This window comes from Capra hircus, chromosome 20 (genome assembly GCF_001704415.2).
Source record: "Capra hircus breed San Clemente chromosome 20, ASM170441v1, whole genome shotgun sequence".
Taxonomy (NCBI): domain Eukaryota; kingdom Metazoa; phylum Chordata; class Mammalia; order Artiodactyla; family Bovidae; genus Capra; species Capra hircus.
In genome coordinates, this window is record NC_030827.1 from 4,484,984 (window position 1) to 4,502,597 (window position 17,614).

The 17,614-nt window shown below is 51.6% G+C and overlaps 1 protein-coding gene across 1 annotated transcript in view; it reads left to right on the forward strand.

The window, feature by feature from the left end:
• The window catches only part of NEURL1B (neuralized E3 ubiquitin protein ligase 1B), a 44,885-nt gene that overhangs the window by 15,720 nt on the left and 11,551 nt on the right, over positions 1-17,614 (forward strand). The window contains exon 2 of the mRNA XM_018065684.1: positions 6,196-6,741. Within this exon, the coding sequence (XP_017921173.1) occupies positions 6,196-6,741 (546 nt within the window). The remainder of the gene's footprint in view (positions 1-6,195; positions 6,742-17,614) is intronic.

Sequence of the window (17,614 nt, forward strand, 5' to 3'; positions counted from 1 at the left end):
AGTCAGGGACGACGCAAAATGTATCATGAGTTCAGGTGAGACTGTGGGGAGATGGGAATTTTCTCCTTCTCCCCAGACGTCCTCTAGTAAGGCTGTCGTGTTCAGTGCTGTGACTTAAATAATAAAGTGCAGGCTTTCTGTTGACATCCCTGGACTGGGGTGTTCTCCAAGGCCCCCAGGGTCCACGCCGCAGTTTTCTGTTTCATGGGGAAGCTGCTTCCCCTAAGCTGACGCGGGTGTACAATTTAAAGATCGCTTCATGTTGTTCTTTTATTTTAAGCAGTGTCAGTTTGTGTAAATAACACATCCTCTTACAGACTTTTTCACTCTGGTTTTCTTTATCTCCCATCAGGACTCTGGCCTCAGAGGAGGAGGGAAAAATAGTGTTTATCCCTCATTCCCTGAAGGAAGCTGGATCTTATAATCAAAATTAAACAAATACGTAAACTTCCCTGGTTTCTTGGCTGCCTTTTATCCTAACATATAGCTGGTTTAGCAGGAAACTTCCCCTTATAGTAACAAGGCAGCATTTCTCCTGACTCCAGCGTCCACTGAAATCGCCAGGCCACTCTGAAGGGACGTCTACTCAGGGTCCCCAAGCCAGTTTTGCAAAGCAACTCTGATGAAGAGAAAAGGTCAGAAAAACAGATAAAAATCATCAAATAAGGGCGGCCTGTGGTCTTTCGTGCTTTTGATCTGTGGTCCTGTTTAATGTTTCCTGGAGAGTCTGCCAGCCGCGGGGACCTTGGAGGGAGTCCGGTCTCTTGGACACTGGAGGACGCTGCCATCCAGAGTCAGGTGGCTGGCACAAGGCCACAGCGGGCGTGGAGAATGCAGGCTCTACCGTCCTGGGCAGCCTCTCCTGACGGTTCACACCGGGCAGAATTTCTCCCAGCTGCTTCACTTTTGTCCCGCGGGTATTGCTGTCTAGCAGGCCCTTGCTTTCATCCTTGTAGTCCTGCAGATGGCCCACAGCCTGACCCTGTGTGCACCCTCCTTGCCGCCTCAGGGACCTTCCCTAACAGACAGTGCTGGCCTGCTCTGCCAGAAGCCTGTGGCTCCCTCTGCCCATGCTGTGTACTCTGAGCCTCCCCGGCGGGCATTCAGGGCCTTCCCATCTGGTCCCCATGACGTTGACCGCACCCTCACCCCTCAGCCCTCACCCTGCAAAGCAGCGGCTGCCTAACCTCAGATGCTTTCTGCTACACCTTCCATAGGACGAAACCTTCCTCCCAGGTCCAGCTTGCCCGACCTCTGTCCCTATTGCCTGGAGTGTTTCATCTCCTCCCTTAACGCCTGGCTCTGTGGGCATCACCCCCTGCCCCCCCAGCCCCTGGCTAAATCTGGGATCTCCTCTGGGCCTGATAGCTCCCCAGTCCCAATGCCTAACGTGGTCTCTATTGTTATTATTGGTCCCTAATGTTCATGTCTATCCACCTGTGTGTCTTCTCTTCCATGGAAAGACTCAGATTTCCAGAAGGGCAGGATTGTATCCTCACCTCTGCTCCCTCAGTGCTTCACTTCAGCAGATATATCTTCAGAAAAGATGGACAGATGGGTGGATGATGGATGGATGATGGACCGATGGATGAATGAGTGGATCGATGAATGCACTGATGGATGGCTGGATAGATGGGTGGAAGGATGGTTGGATGGATGGATAGGAAGATGAATGATGGATGTATGGAAGGATGGATGGATAGGTAGATGGAAGATGATTGGATGGATGGATGGATGGATAGGTGGGTGGATGGATGCATGAATAATGGAGTGAGCATCTTGCTGCTGCCCTCATACACCTGTCCAATGCTTAGCAGACCCGCCTAGGGGTACAGGAATCAATAGGTGGCTTCTTGCTTCCCTCTCTCCATCAGGGATCTACAGCTCAGTCATTCTGTCTATCCTGTGTCAATTCCTAAAGGGCAGAGAGAATATGGTAAAATAGCTCAAAAGGCCGATGGAGGTCACACAAATGTGGCTTCAGTCACAGCTCTGCCTTTAGCTAAGCCTCCGGTGTGACTTTAGGCAAATAACTCAACCTCTCTGAAACTCCATGTCTTCATCTGCATAATGAGGTTAATGGTCGTCCTTAACTCAAAGGGTTATTATAAAGATTAAATGAGGAAATGCATGGTAAGTAGCCAGGCCAAAGCTGGTATTCCATACAAGGTAATTGAATGCATGGTAACCGTCAGTCAGAACAGTTTTGTTTGCAAGTATCAAAAACCTAGCTCAACCTGGCCTATAAGCAAAAGAAGGCTCCCCTACCTGAAAAGTTTACAGTGATCTGATTGGCCAGGCTTGAGGCACACCCCAGTTTCTGAGTTGGGATGAGATCAACCCACTAGTTGGAGAGAAGCTAGATCTCTCCTCCCTCTGGAGGAGGAGGAGGGGCAGCACGTGCCCACAGGGCTGCCCTGCATGGGATCTGCAGAAACCTGGACCTCTTTCACAATAGCCCAGGGCCTGTGGGAGGTGGTGCATGGCCAGCACCCCCCAATCCCCGCCCAGGGCTCTCCTTACCCTCCTTGGGTGGGAGTGACCGCTGATATTCTGCCTCCCTGTGTCAGGGGTAGTTGGCCAGAAGAACCCACAAGGAAGGGGTTCCTGCCCAGGCCCTTAGTGACCTTGAGATTGGGCGGGTTCCTTCTCCCTCTGTGGACCCATTTTTTTCATCTGCAAAATGGACTTATTCAAGGAGATGCTCTCCAAAGTCTGCTCTAACTATAATAAAGCCAGCAGCTGGCATTTATCAAGTACCTGATGTGTGCCAGGCCTTTGCTGGGCACTGGAATCACAGATGATATAGACAAGCCCCTGCTTTCCAGGGTCCACGCCTGGTATCGCCCAGCCTTTCCTTGCCACTTCCAGTATCCGTCATAGAACCAAGACGCCTTTTTAAAATTTTTGTATACTTTTAAAATATAGTTTAAGCTGTATTTATTGTATACAGTTTAAACATCCAAAGCAAATACGGTCATTACTTTTAAAATATAGTTTAAGCTGTATTTATTGTATACAGCTTAAACATCCAAAGCAAATACGGTCATTCCTCAGTATCCTGGGGGCAGGAGGATTAATTCCAGGACCCCCCACAGATACCCCAACTCTGATGCCCAAGTCACTTATATAAAATGGTGTAGTATTTGCATATAACCTACACGCATCCTTCCTTATACTTTAAATCATCTCTAGATTACTTATAATACCTAATACAATGTAAATGCTATGTAAATAGTTGTAAATACAATGCAAATGCTATGTAAGTAGTTTCCGATTCACAGCAAATTCAAGTTTTGGTTTTTGGAATTTTCTGGAATCTGTTTCCTCTGAATATTTTCAATCCGTGGTTGGTTGAATTCAGTGACACAGAGCCGGAAAACACAGAGGGCCTACTGTGTGTTGAATGTTTTTTATTTCTCTCATGAAAAACTAAAACCTCCAAATCTCTACTACTTTGAAAACATATCCAGAATCAGACCCCTCACCACATTTACTCACAGCTCCCCGCCCCAAATTTGAGGCACCATCGTCTCTACCCTGGAGGAATCCCACAGCCTTGTCCTAGCCCCTGGCTTCCTTGCCCAGACCCCACCCCGCCCTCCCGCCCCCCCCCACCAACAGTCTACTCTCCACCCTGTGGCCTGAACTTTCCTACCATTTCTTTGCTCTGCGGCTGCTGCTAAGTCGCTTCAGTCGTGTCCGACCCTGTGCAGCCCCATAGATGGCAGCCCACCAGACTCCCCCGTCCCTGGGATTCTCCAGGCAAGAACACTGGCATGGGTTGCCATTTTCTTCTCCAGTGCATGAAAGTGAAAAGTGAAAGTGAAGTTGCTCAGTCGTGTCTGACTCCTAGCAACCCGATGGACTGCAGCCCACCAGGCTCCTCTGTCCATGGGATTTTCCAGGCAAGAGCACTGGAGTGGGGTGCCATTGCTCTAAATCTCCAATAATGTGCTGTCTCACTCAGTGAAATGGTGAAAGAAAAAACAGACCACAAGCAGAGGATCTCTTTCCCACCCCACCCCCCACTCCCCACCATTCCAGCTCTGCTGGAATTTCCAGCTCTGGTCATTCCCTTCCACACCGAACCCAGTGACACGATTCCAGCCACACGGGCACATTCCCGCCTCAGGGCCTTGCACTTGGTGCTGCTCCTGCCTGGAACGCTCTTCCCCCAGTACCTTTAGCTTCAGGTCCACTCAGTCACTCATCAGAAGGACTTCCGCGGCGATCCAGTGGTTAAAACTCCACACTTCCATTGCAGGCTTGCAGGTCCCACCCCAGGTCAGGAAACTAGGATCTCAGATGCTGAAGGTATGACCAAAAGAGTAGAAAAAAAAGGCACTCGTCAGAGAGGCCCTCCCTGGAAACTCCTGTCTGGCATAACACTCCTTTCTGCCCCCTCCTCTGACTGCATCCCACCGGGTATGTTTTGTTTATTGTCTTGCTTTGCCCACTGGAATGACAGCGCCGTCCAAGTGGGAACCTGATCAGTCTTGGTGACAGCTGTGTTTCCAGTGCCTAACGTGGCACCTGGCACTTTCTGGGTGCTCGCTAAACGTCTGTTGAGTGGATGAGTGACTGAAGTCCCCAGGGTTATTTTTTCCTATTTCCTCTTGGCTTTCCTGCTTGTTATTTGTCTTCCGTGGGTCAGTGGCTTGTGTCTGGAGCAGGGCCTCCAGCAGGAACCCCTGCCTCGGTGACCGGGGCCTCCCTCCCCTCAGGCCTGGGGAGCCCTCATTCTCACTGCCTGTCCCTCTTCGTTTCCTCCTGTCCTCACTCCCCAGAACCTCAGTGTTAATGGAACCCCACGATGCCCCCAGAGCACAGTGAACCCCAGGGCTGGTGTGGGAAGCCCTGCAGTGGGCTCTCATTCCCCGTGGTCGTCATTCTACAGACTGTTGTGTGCCAGGGGCTGCCTGTGTGTTGTGAGCCTTTGCCTTGAAAATTGTCCTCAGCTGCTGTTGTGAGCAAGCACCAGAGACTTGTGCAGTAATCACCCACCTGGCTACCTCCCAGGCTACCGGAGCCTCCCAGGAGCTTGCCCCCTTGATGGAGGAGGAAAGCTGGGAAGGACGATGCCCCCACCTCCAGGCCAGGTCACCCTGGTTTGTGGCCAGCAACCAGATGCTTTGTAAGGAGACTGTCCCAAGTTTCTCCAGGGTCTTCAGGGCACAATCCCATAGAAATGAATTATGAAAGGTGTATGTTCTAGAAAAGCCAGCCTTGCTTATAAAGAATGCCTTCCTCTTATGTGGGTAAAGGGGAGGAGAAGTCAGAATTCTGGCTCGGGTGTCCTTTGGAACTCAGTATTACACTCGTGTTATTGGTTGCGTATTAAATACATGCTCTGTGCCAGGCAGTCTTCTAGGAACTCACCCACATGATCTTTTAGCAGCTGTGTGAGTTACGCTGATGTTCCCATTTTACGGGCAAGGAAACAGGCTAGAGAAGTGATTGGGTCTGCTGTGTGTCGCACAACCAGGAAGTGCCAGAGAACTGAGATTCCAGGCTGTACTGGGGATCCCACGAGGGCCCCCAAATTGCCTTTTTAATAAAAATTACACAGAGGAAAGCAGCCAGACACCTTCCACTACTCCTCAAGAATCCAAGGCTGCTGTGGCCTTTAGAGGGACTTTGCAGTCCAGAAGTGGCTTTTGGAGGAAGCCTCTAGAAGCGGCTTCCCTAGTGGCGCAGCTGGTAAACAATCCACCTGCAATATGGGAGACCTGGGTTCAATCCGTGGGTTGGGAAAATTCCCTGGAGAAGGGAAGAGTTACCCACTCCATATTCTGGCCTGGAGAATTCCATGGACTGTATAGTCCATGGGGTCCCAAAGAGTCGGGCACGACTGAGCGACTTTCACACAGTTTCTAGAAGTGGAGGGTTTTGATGGGGACAGAAAAGCCAGTTGGCCCCACGCTGGCAGTGGTGACAAGCTCACTGGCTTGGCCCGTCCGCGAGTGAAACGCCTTTGAACAGTGCTTCACTGGACCGGCACACACCAACCCTTGCTCTTCACTCATCTGTGAAGGGGGCAGAGTGAGTTTGCTGTAGCGGTCCTGGGCAGTTTGCAGTGACTTGAGATTACAGGTCAAATTAAGATGGAATTTTAAAACGACATGATTAAAGACAAATTGGGGCCACAACGTCGCCAGGGGGCCTGACCCTCCTGTTTGTCTCTTCCCGCAGAGTCCAGCCCGCCGGCGCGCCTCCTGGCCACCCGGCCTTGCTGCGGCCCCGGCCCGGAGCGGCGCCCGGTGCTGGGCGAAGCGCCGCGCTTCCACGCGCAGGCCAAGGGCAAGAACGTGCGGCTAGACGGCCACTCGCGCCGAGCCACGCGGCGCAACAGTTTCTGCAACGGGGTCACGTTCACGCAGCGGCCCATCCGGCTGTACGAGCAGGTGCGGCTGCGCCTGGTGGCCGTGCGCCCGGGCTGGAGCGGGGCGCTGCGCTTCGGCTTCACAGCCCACGACCCGTCGCTCATGAGTGCCCAGGACATCCCCAAGTACGCCTGTCCTGACCTGGTCACGCGGCCGGGCTACTGGGCCAAGGCGCTGCCAGAGAACCTGGCGCTGCGCGACACGGTGCTGGCCTACTGGGCGGACCGCCACGGCCGCGTCTTCTACAGCGTCAACGACGGCGAGCCCGTGCTCTTCCACTGCGGCGTGGCGGTGGGCGGCCCGCTCTGGGCGCTCATCGACGTCTACGGCATCACGGACGAGGTGCAGCTCCTCGGTAGGCGGTGGTCCCCACTGGAAGGGAGATGGGGCGGCCCCGCCGGGACCAGGTAGTGGGCCCTGGTGCGCATGAGGGTGTGTTTCTTTAATATTCACGAATACCCAGGCCTCCCTCTGCCAGGCGTCTTCTAAGCAGTTTACACATTTCCATTCATTTATCTTTGGCAACAACCCACCATCCCCGTTTTACCGATGAGAAGACTGAGGCCCGGAGTGATTAAACTACTTGCCTTGCAAAACCTGGATGGGAGTCCACACGGGTGTGGCCCAGAGTCCACGCCCGGCCCAGGCCCCTTCACTTGCTCCTTCACCCAGCGGTGTGCTCACTCGCGCTCATTCTTTCCTCCGTTCCGTGTGTGTCCCTTCACTCCCTTGGTCACTTGCTCATTCATTCCTTCATGCAAGCATTTATTCTTTTGCTCACTCATTCACAGACCTGTTTATGCATTTGCTTGCTCATTCACTCACAATGCACTTCCTCACTCAGCAATCAAACCCATGACCTAATCTTCCAGCCCCTACACTGCCCAGGCAGTGGACAGTAAGTATCATCTCAAGGTCCGTGGTTAAGGGGGTCAGGGCCCACTGGGGATGCTCAGGCAGGTAAGTGTGGCCCCGGCTCCAACAGAGGAGGAGTGACTAATGCTGAAGTCCTGGTGGTGAGAACTCACGGGATACAAGTCTGTTGCCCTTAAGACCCCATTTCTCTCTCTTTTTTTGGGGGGGGCGGGGTCCGGGGTCTCTCTCTCTTTTTAAAGGTTTTTTTAAAAATGGAGGTAAAATTCCCGTAACACAAAAGTAAAGTGTCCAGTTTCGTGGCATTCGTCATGCAGGTTTGGCAACCATCACCTCTGTTTAGTTCCAAAACATTTTCATCACTGCAAAGAGAAATCCATACCCATTAAGCTGCCACTCCCATCCTCCCCCCAGCTCTTGGCCTGCTTTCTCTTTGTGACATTAGCTCTTGAACTCAGGTTGCACGTGAGCAGCCCAGCCTCCACTTCTGGGGGAGAAAAAGGAGAGTAGGTTTCTCAGGGGACACAACCCGATATGTATTTATCTGCGGTGAATGCACAGATCTAAAGTTTGAGTTTTGATGGAGTTATACAATGGCACACCACTCCAGTACTCCTGCCTGGAAAATCTCATGGATGGAGGAGTCTAGTAGGCTGCAGTCCATGGGGTCGCTGAGTCGGACACAACTGAGCAACTTCACTTTCACTTTTCACTTTCATGCATTGAAGAAGGAAATGGCAACCCCCGCCAGTGTTCTTGCCTGGAGAATCCCAGGGATGGGGGAGCCTGGTGGGCTGCATAGTCCAGTCTGTGGGGTCGCATAGAGTTGGACACGACTGAAGCAACTTAGCAGCAGCAGCAGCAGCATACACAGTACACCATAAGCCAAGTTGCTGCCTGCCCCTTTAAGGCAGCCCCCTCCCCACCGGGGCAGCCACACCATAGACTGTTGCACCACTACTTGAGCGTCACATAAATGGAACCTTGCAGTATATGCATTTGTGTCTGGCCCCTTAATCTCAGCACAAGGTCTTTGAGATTCATCCATGTTGTTACTGTATCAGAAATGTGTTCCTTCTTCATTGCCCAGGAGTATGCCTTGATTTGGATGGAGTACATTTTGTGTATCTGAATATCTGGGCAGTTTCTGGTCTTTCAGCCCTGCATCCTGAGGGAAAACCCTGGCCCTGGGCTCCTCGCTGCCCCCGGGCTCCTTGCTGCCCCCGGCACTGCCCACACCACCACTGGGCAGGGAGGGGAGATGCATGCATTCGGGCTCCCAACTCCCCAGAAGAAGAAAGGCAGCAGAACCGAGCAGCTAGGAGGAGAGGGGTGGGAGTCACATGGATCTCTGCTGCACACCTGGCTCTCCACTTGCCAGCTGTGTGGCCTTGGCTAGGTGACCAAACCTCTCTGTGCCTCAGTCTCTTCATCTGTAAAATGAGTTCATGATAGTACCTACCTCATGGGAGTGTTGGCAGGATGTATGAGATGGTGTATGAAAGGGATGCTGCGTGAAGCCTGGCTCATGGAAGGCGCTCAAGAAATAATAGCTAAGAAATGAGAATCTCTGCCCGTCTGCACAGGCGCTGAGGCATATGTCTGAAATCCAGGCTTAGGCAGACCAAAGTATAAGTAGCTACCCATCCTCCAAGCTGGGGCCTTACTCGGGCATTTTAACTGAGTTCCCCATGCTCTTTTCCATGGAAGGTTCTGGTATTTTACCTGCAGGAAATGCAGGTTTCTAAAAACCTCCTCTAGATCCCCTGTCTAGACCCCACTCTAGACCACTCTTTTTTGAAGCTCTTTATTCCTATGGAGCAGGGAGACAATCGGGCCTCATTCACCTACTCCTTCAGACAGCCCAAGTCTTGGTACCATCTGAGAAATCACAGCCACTCCATAATCAGCACAAGTGGATTAGGATTTAAAAAAAAAAAAAAAAAACAAATTGGAAGCAGCCTCTCCTGATGACTTAATGAACTGAACAGACGTGTGAGGAGTCGTGGACCCTCTCCTCCCTGCCTTTACTGAGCCTCTCCAGCACCCCACGCCCCTGGGAGGAAAGGAGAGGGCCCGTGGAGCACCAGCGTCAGGGGGCAGATGGGAGCCTCCGTTTTCTAATCTGCCAGTGGTGCCCACGATGGGCAGCTGACGCGGAGCACCCAGCACTGGTGTTGTGGGACAATGTTCACAATGACATGCGGGAGGGAAGATGAGATCGGAAAGAATGCCATCCAAGGGGGAAGGGAGCATAGGTGAATCTCACTTCCTTCTTTATACCTCTCTGAGTTATCTTTTTAATATATATGGAAAGGGCTGATATTGCTTTTACAAGCAGAAAGGGCAATAAAGTTATTTTCCTTTCTGAAGGTTATATGAGATAATGGAGAACTTACTGACATGTGATCAAGGCTCAATAAATGTTTCCTTCCCAGGGAGAGAGCAAATTGACGTTGGTTATATCAGGGTGAAGGGGTTATGGGTGTTTTTATTTTCTTTTTTTTTTCCTCTCCCAAGTTATCAACAATGATTTATAATCAGAAAAAAAAGTTATAATAAAAATAAGGAGGCAAAGTAGTCAAGATTCTGTATGGTTTGAGTCCGGGCAGTAGGTACTCAGCTGTTGCCAGCACAGCGCAAAAACCACAGGAATCCCACCGTAAGTGGGGTCCCTCCCTCCCAATTCCTGGAAGAACTGGGCTTCTGAAGGTGGTGTCCACTGTACCGCCTGGATAAATAAGAGGAGGCTCTGGCCTCCTTTTTCTCATGAGGAACAAGAAGGTTAACACAGTTCCTTTAAAGTCTTAGCTGTGAGACTCCAGAATAGGGACCCCTCATCCCCGGCTCAGGCGGCGCTCGCAGCGAAGGATCTACCTGCAGAGCGGGAGACACAGGTCCAAACCCCAGGTCCAGAGATCCCCTGGTGAGGGAAGTGGCAGCCCACTCCAGTCCTCTTGCAGGGACAATCCCATAGACGGGGGAGCCTGGCGGGCTACAGTCTGCGGGGTCACAAAGAGTCAGACATGACTCAAGTGCAGCAATGTCCATCTGTCCCTCCCTCGCCTCTCTCGGGTCCCACTGGATACAGCCTCAACACCAGCAAGCTACAGCAGCCTCTGGGTAAGGCTGTCGGGTTTAGGATGCCCAGTTACACTTGAATTTCAGAAAAACGATGAATAATTGCCTTAAGTATATCCATGCAATTTGGGGGGCATACTTAGAATTTGGTTTTTTAATTTTTATTTTGTATTGGAATATAGTTCATTTACAACACGTGTACAGCAAAGTGATTCAGTTATACATATATCCATCCTTTTTCAGATTCTTTCCCCATATAGTTTATTACAGAAAACTCGGTAGAGAAGAATGTGTTGTTTATCTGAAATTCAAATGTAACTTTGCTTCCTATACTTTATCTGGCAGCCCTCACCTGGGAAGTGTCCTTCTCATCTGATGGAATGGGGGTGCCCTGTATTCACCCTGGATCTTGAGCCAAAATTAAGTCTCAGAAATAAAAAGGGATTCGTAGTCCTTGCCTGTTTCTTTCACATGCTGGAATTGTGCTTTCAGCCCAGCATCCTGCAAGGGGGTCCAACTATAGCCGAGAGCACCGCCTCTCTGTGGCCGGACCCTGAGGTTCCCCTTCTTGTGATGTTCAGTCTTTCCTCAAGATAGGGTGACTTAGCCCCTATTTATTTATTTTTATAGTTCTACTATATATTACAATTATTTTTTAAGTAGATAAATTAAGATTTTTAGTTGGAGTTTCAGTATCAAGCTCTCAAAAATTAATAGGATGAATATGCAGGAAAGCAGAAGGATATAGTAGGCCTGAAAAGCACCATGAACCAAGTCAACATAATTAAGATTTATACATTTTTACACAACAGTAGGATACAAATTCTATTCAGGTTCCCATAGACTGTAAACTAGGAGACCCTGGACATAAAGTACAATAATTTCATGGTCTAAAAGTACTGAAATCAGAGTCTGTTATCTCATCACTATGGGTTTCTGTTAGAAAGACTTCCTTGATGGCTCTGTGGGTAAAGAATCCACCTGCAATGCAGGAGACAAGGATCCTTTGATCCCTGGGTCAGGAAGATCCCCTCGCGGAGGAAATAACTGAGGCCCTTCTAGATGAGCAGTCGAGGGCTTGGAGAAGGGAATATCTTGGTTTGAGAGCGACAGAGCCAGGATTAGAGGCCAGGTGTGTCTCCCTTTAGTTTGGTGGTCTCAGCCTTGGCTGCATACTGAGGTCACCTGTCGGGGGGTGTGGGGGTCGTGCCTCTCAGAACTCCACTTTCCAGGCTGCACCCAGGCCAATTAGATCAGAACCTGGGGGTTGGCTCTGGGCATCCAGACTTCTTTAGGCTCCTGGGGTGATCCCCGGGTGCAGCCAGGACTGTGATCACAATGATCCTCTCTGCACGAGCGCCTGTTCCTCCTCCCTTTCTGGTACCGAGTTGAGTTCCTCAGACCTCTAGCTCAGGGCATCGCAGCATCACACAAGCTCCTTCTCTTGTTTTGACTTTTCTGCTTCATCTCCAATCCCGACTCCCACTCACACTTTCCCCTGCCCAAATAAGCACCACTCTTGATGTTTGGCGTAAGTCCTTGAGCATGTATTTTTAAAAAATACGTAGAGCTATTTTGTATGATTGGCATGCATAGGTGGATGGCATCATGCTAAAGATCTTACTGTTTTCCTTTTTCACTTGCCCCATTTTAAGATTTATCAGTGTCTGTCTGGTTCTGTGTTTCCTAACTGATGGATACCTGGGTTGCCCCCGTGCAGACAGCATTACTGGAAACATTCTTCCCCAGGGCTGCCCTGTGGCTGCTGGGGTTACATTCTCTGGGGCACTGATCAGGATGGGCTTACTGGGGCCCAGAGTGGTCTATCCTGAGAGCCTGTGATTTCCCTGGATGCTCCTCTGGACCAAAGAGGAGCAAATTACTTTCTGCTGAGTCGAGCAGTTCTGGGACCCAGGAGAGGAAGGTTCAGCCAAGTCATGCACACTTGTCCCCCCTCTTCTGGCTCCTTTTCCTCTGAAGAAGCCCTTTCCCCGAGCTCTGGAGTGTAGGCCTCATGCTGTCCTGGGGCGGCCCTCTCCCTCTTCCAGGCAGCTCGGGAGTGGTCCACATCAGGGCCGCTGCCCAGTGGCAGAATGCTGGTCAGACTGAACATAGGCCACCAGCCCAAGGCCATGGCATCACAGACTGGGCTTCAGAAACCTTTGCTTTCAAGAGATGGAAACTGGTTCAATCTCACTGAAGCAAAAATAAAGGGAATTAATGTCTCATGGACTGCAAATTCCAGGAAGCAGCTGCTTGTTAGCCTGGCTCAATGCAGGGGCCCGAGGAATAGCACCCAGAATATTGGCCTGCCTTTATCCCTTTTCCTGTCTTTGTGTCATCCTCCAGCAGGCTTTCCCTTTGGGGTGGGGGCAAGGCCACCAGTTCCATATCTCGTGAACTTAACAAGTCTAGCAGGAAAGCTGCTGTGATCTCAAGATCTGGCCTCACTGATCTCCGTGGCCAGAGGGATGAGCCAGAGGGACTGGCCAAGTTAAGGCTCCCTGCTCAAGGTACTGAACGGAAACGGGGCGGGGAGAAGTTCCCTCTAAAGAAAAGCTGGTGCTGAGACCAGAAGCAGCAGGGACTGGATGCCAGAAGCCAGTAACAGCAGCTCTCCAAAGGCTTTATATGGGAGTTATTAACCGACCTTGAAAGCGGTGAGCCCTTCTGTTAACTTACTGGACCTACTCAGCCCAGGCACCATGCTGAGGGCTTTACCTGGTGATGTCCTCCAGTCCTCACAAGAACCCCGTGAGAAAGGAAACAGTTTTGTCCCCATCCGCACAGCCAGCATGGATGGATAACTTGGCCAAGGTCACCTAACGGTTGGTGGTTCCAGAGTCAGTATCTGTTCGTTAGGCTTATGAACAAATTATGTGATAAAGACAAACTTGTCGATCTAAATCATGGCCTGCGGATCTGAGTGCATCACTCCAGATGCTGCAGATGAGGAAACTGAGGCCCAAAGAGGGGCAGGGACCTGCCAGCTCACCAGTGGCCATGGGGTGATAGGGTGTGGCCCGGGACGAAGAGAAGTGCCTTGGCGTGGGACCTGTGAGCACCCGCATCAGGCTGGCGGTGGCGGCTGCTGCTGGCTTCATCTGGCCTGAAGGGGACCCGCTCAGAACAATGGGCATCGGTATAGTTTCCTTTACAAACAGCCCAGCCCAGCGCCCAGCCCCGCCCCCACAGTCAGGCCTCTACCTGGCAGGCTGGCATGAAGGCTTCTTTCCCCGTCAGGTGTGGGATTGCCACTCTGTGGCCATGTCCTGCTAGGGGCCCTGAAGGCCCACTGTGTGCCGGGTGCAGCGCGAGGCACACGGTTACTCTTTCTACAGCTCTGCCCTCCGTCCTCCCCACAGGCCTGTGAGGCGGGGGTGGGGCTCCCCACACTGCAAGGGGAAGCTGAGGCCACAGCCAGCACTGCCAGGGACCAGCCGAGGCCTGTCTGTCGACCTGTCCAGCCGCCTTTGGGAGGCATGCAGAAAAGCGCAGGCTCGGTGCCCGACATCCTCACTCCGTCTCGGTCCCCGGCACCCTGCCTGCTGCCTGCCCTCCCGCGCCCATGGTGGAAGGAGCTCTGCTCCTGTCCCCTCTGCCTGTGTAGGGACATTCTCTGGTCATTTACCCATTTCTCCAGCCCCCCGCTCCCGCTCCACAGAACCATCCCCATGAGCACACATAGGGTTCTGGTAGCTCCCATCTTTAAAGAAAATGCCCTTGACAATCTCTTCCACTGGCTGCTACCATTTCTCTGCTCTCCTTCAGAGCGAAACTTCCTTAAAGGTGTTGTCTATACCGCCCCCTCCCGATCCCTGCTTCAGCTCAGCCCAGTGAAATTTAATTAAAAAAAAAAAATGTTGAATGTGAAATTTAAAAGACACAAATAGAAAGCAACTTTCTTTAACATTGTACAAAACAGTATGAGTAGACCCCAAAGGAAATGAACCATTATCACCTTTACAGCCCCCTCTGATTTCTCATAATTACTATTCAAACAATAGAAAGTACAGCTAGCAATTTTAAGAACAGGGAAAGAGACAAGCCCCAAACCCTCTCCGACCATGTGTGTTCTACACTGCGTATCGCTGTGCTTCCAGACCGTTTCTGCTGTTTCTGCACTGGCACAGGACCGCAGTCGTGGGTAAAGCTGAACCTGCTTAGGAGCCGAGGGAGACGAGAAACGGTGGGTCCGTAGGCTGGTGTATCGTCCATTCAAACAGTGGGGCAGGTACCAGCCGGTAATTTTTAGGTTCTGCCAACAAGGCTTTCTCTTGAAGTTAAACCAAAAACAGCTGCTTATATTCCCCAGGCTTTGTCGTATGTGCAGCAATGGATGGGTACCGAGGAGGTTCAACACTTGATCTCTGCCAGTTACCCACACAGTCATCAGTGATCCGATCTGGCCTGACTCACCCCATGCCCCAGCTGGGTCAGTGTTAGCCCTTCAACTTCATCTCCTCCTGGCCACGGCACCCTCAGGTGCCATGAAGAAAGGTGTTCCCAGCCGCCACAGTAACACACGGGAAGCCAGTGCTCGTGGACTGCCAGGAACCCTTCTCCCATCTTAGGCAATGTCTCCCTCGTGTACCAAAATCTGGCTGCAGCAGAGCCGTCCCCGCTGCTCCGCGGGCTTCGGCCTCGTGCTGCCAAGCCCAGAGCGGTCGTCCCCATTCTCTCACCAGGCCTCACTCCTGCCCCAGGTGACCTCTCCCGCCTCACCACCCTGCTTCTGGCCCCAGGCCTCCAAAGCTCCTGGTTCTCCTTCCACCTCCTGGGCCTCTCCTCCTTGGCCCACTTGCTGAAAGCCCCAGCATTCTGTCCTAGGCCCTCTTCATTCTCTTTCCTTCTCACTATTAAAGTGTCCTCTTACTTAAATATGCATGGAGGAAAGTGCATATACAACTGTAGAGTTTAACAACTGAGGCAAGGCCATTTCTACTTCAGTTCAGCTCAGTTGCTCAGTCGTGTCCGACTCTTTGCGACCACATGGACTGAGCATGCCAGGCCTCCCTGTCCATCACCAACTGCCGGAGCTTGCTCAAACTCATGTCCATTGAGTCGGTGATGCCATCCAACCATCTCATCCTCTGTTGGTCCTTTCTCCCACCTTCAGTCTTTCCCAGCATCAGAGTCTTTTCCAATGAGTCAGTTCTTTGCATCAGGTGGCCAAAGTATTGGAGTTGCAGCTTTAGCATCAGTCCTTCCAATGAACGTTCAGGACTGATTTCCTTTAGGATGGACTGGTTGGATCTCCTTGCAGTCCAAGGGACTCTCAAGAGTCTTCTCCAACACCACAGTTCAAATGTATCAATTCTTTGGTGCGCAGCTTTCTTTATAGTCCAACTCTCACATCCATACATGGCTACTGGAAAAACCATAGTTTTGACTAGACAGACCTTTGTCGGCAAAGTATTTCTTTTTATCTCCCCTTTCTCCAGATGATCTGAGCTTGTCATTGGCCCTTGAATCCCATGTCTAAGCTGCTGGCTCCCAAATCCACATTCCCAGCCCTAACGCCGCCCTTGAACTCCAGACTTGGCCTGCCCACTCACATCTCCTCCTGGCGTCTGAAGAGGCTTCCCACACAGAGCACATTCAGACAGCCGTCACCGTGGATGGCACCACCCACTTGGTGAATCGGTCCAGACTTCAAGAGTCATGCTCGATTTCTCATCCAGCACCCCTTCTGTGAGACTGTTCTGGCACGTCTGCCTCCAGGACACATCCCAAAGCGGTCCTTCTGACACACTGAAGTGACTGGGGGGTGGTCCCTTGTCTCCGGTTCTTCAGTCCTCATTTTCATCTTCACACAAAGATAGTTTCTCTCGTGGCATAAATTCTGCTTTACTGCTAGGCCCAGACATGGTTGACCTGAGAAAGCCAGGAAGAAGGGGAGGAACTGAACTCCATCGCAGACCAGAAGCAGGCCTGGAGGTGGTTTAGAGAGTGAAGTCAGGGCGCCAGCCCAGCTAGTCCAGCCTCCACGTGCCGCACAGGGACTGCCGCTCTGTGGCGGTGCTTGGCGGATGATCGTGGAGGGAAGGGGCGCCTGTTGGACGCTTCCTCAGGGAAATCAGGCCCCCTGGGGGCAACAGCTCCAGCTGGCCTGGGACTGAGTCCTCGTGCTGGGCAGCTCAAAGAACAACAAGGATAGCTACATTTGGGGGCAGTATTACTAGTATAAAGGAGCCTGGCTTACGAGTCACATAGCCTGAGATGGAATCCCATTTCCATCAACTCTGGCTAGGTGACCTTGAGTAACACCCTACCTCGCAAAGCCTCAGTGTTCTCCCACTGTGAAATGTGCTTGCATGGGATAGTGGTTAAGGATTGCTAAGGATAATGAATGCATGGAGTTGCTTCTGACTGATGCTTAAGTAAATGGCTGTATATACTTTCACCAGGTCCAGAGAGCGGGTTTGGAGTCGAGTCACAGGTTAGAGCCAGGCAGTTTTGATAAGCTTCCTTGGTGGTCTCTTGATGTGGCTGGATTTCTGCCTGTAGCCACCTGTCAGATGCTCCACAGGGAATCTTTGATAGGTAGATTCTCGTGTCAGGCGTAAGCCAGCACTCTGCCATCCTGGGCCTGTCTCGCCCAGGTACAGTGCTTGATGGGGACACAGCGCCCTGAATAAAGCAGGGAGACCCAGCCTTTCTGAGGGACTCCTGGGTGCCAGGCCCGGGGTGAGGTGCTGTCACACACTCTGATGCTAGCCTGGAAAACAGACCAGCGTGCACTGCCTCTGACTTCGCACACGCTGTTCTTTCTTCTGGAATGCTCACGCTCCACCCCCAGCCACCATTCCCCTCAGCCTTTGTGTCTTGGCTCCAAGAGAGCTGTTCTGACCCCTTCTCGGGCCCTTCTGACCTTTGATAACACTCAGAGAATACCAGTTCTGTCGCTGCCTGGATGCGGGACTTGGAGTAACTCACCTTGCCTCTCGGAGTCTCCAAAACCCCCTACTGGCATGTTCCCATTTTTCAGAGCATCATGAGACGGCAGCTCTCACCTGTGATGGCAGCACTCATCAGAGTTGGGAAGAAGAGTTAGTTTTCTGTCAGATGCTTCATTACTGTCTGTCCCTCCCACTGGAATGGGAGCTCCGTGCCTGCTTGTTGTCCTCTTCGCCCAGGGTCCAGCACACTGCTTGGCACATGGCAAGCACTCTATACATTTTGTTAGTAAATGTTGAAGGAATAATGATAATCAACAGCTTTTGAGCACTTACTTTGTGCCATGCTGTGCTAGACTCTACAAAAGCATCTAA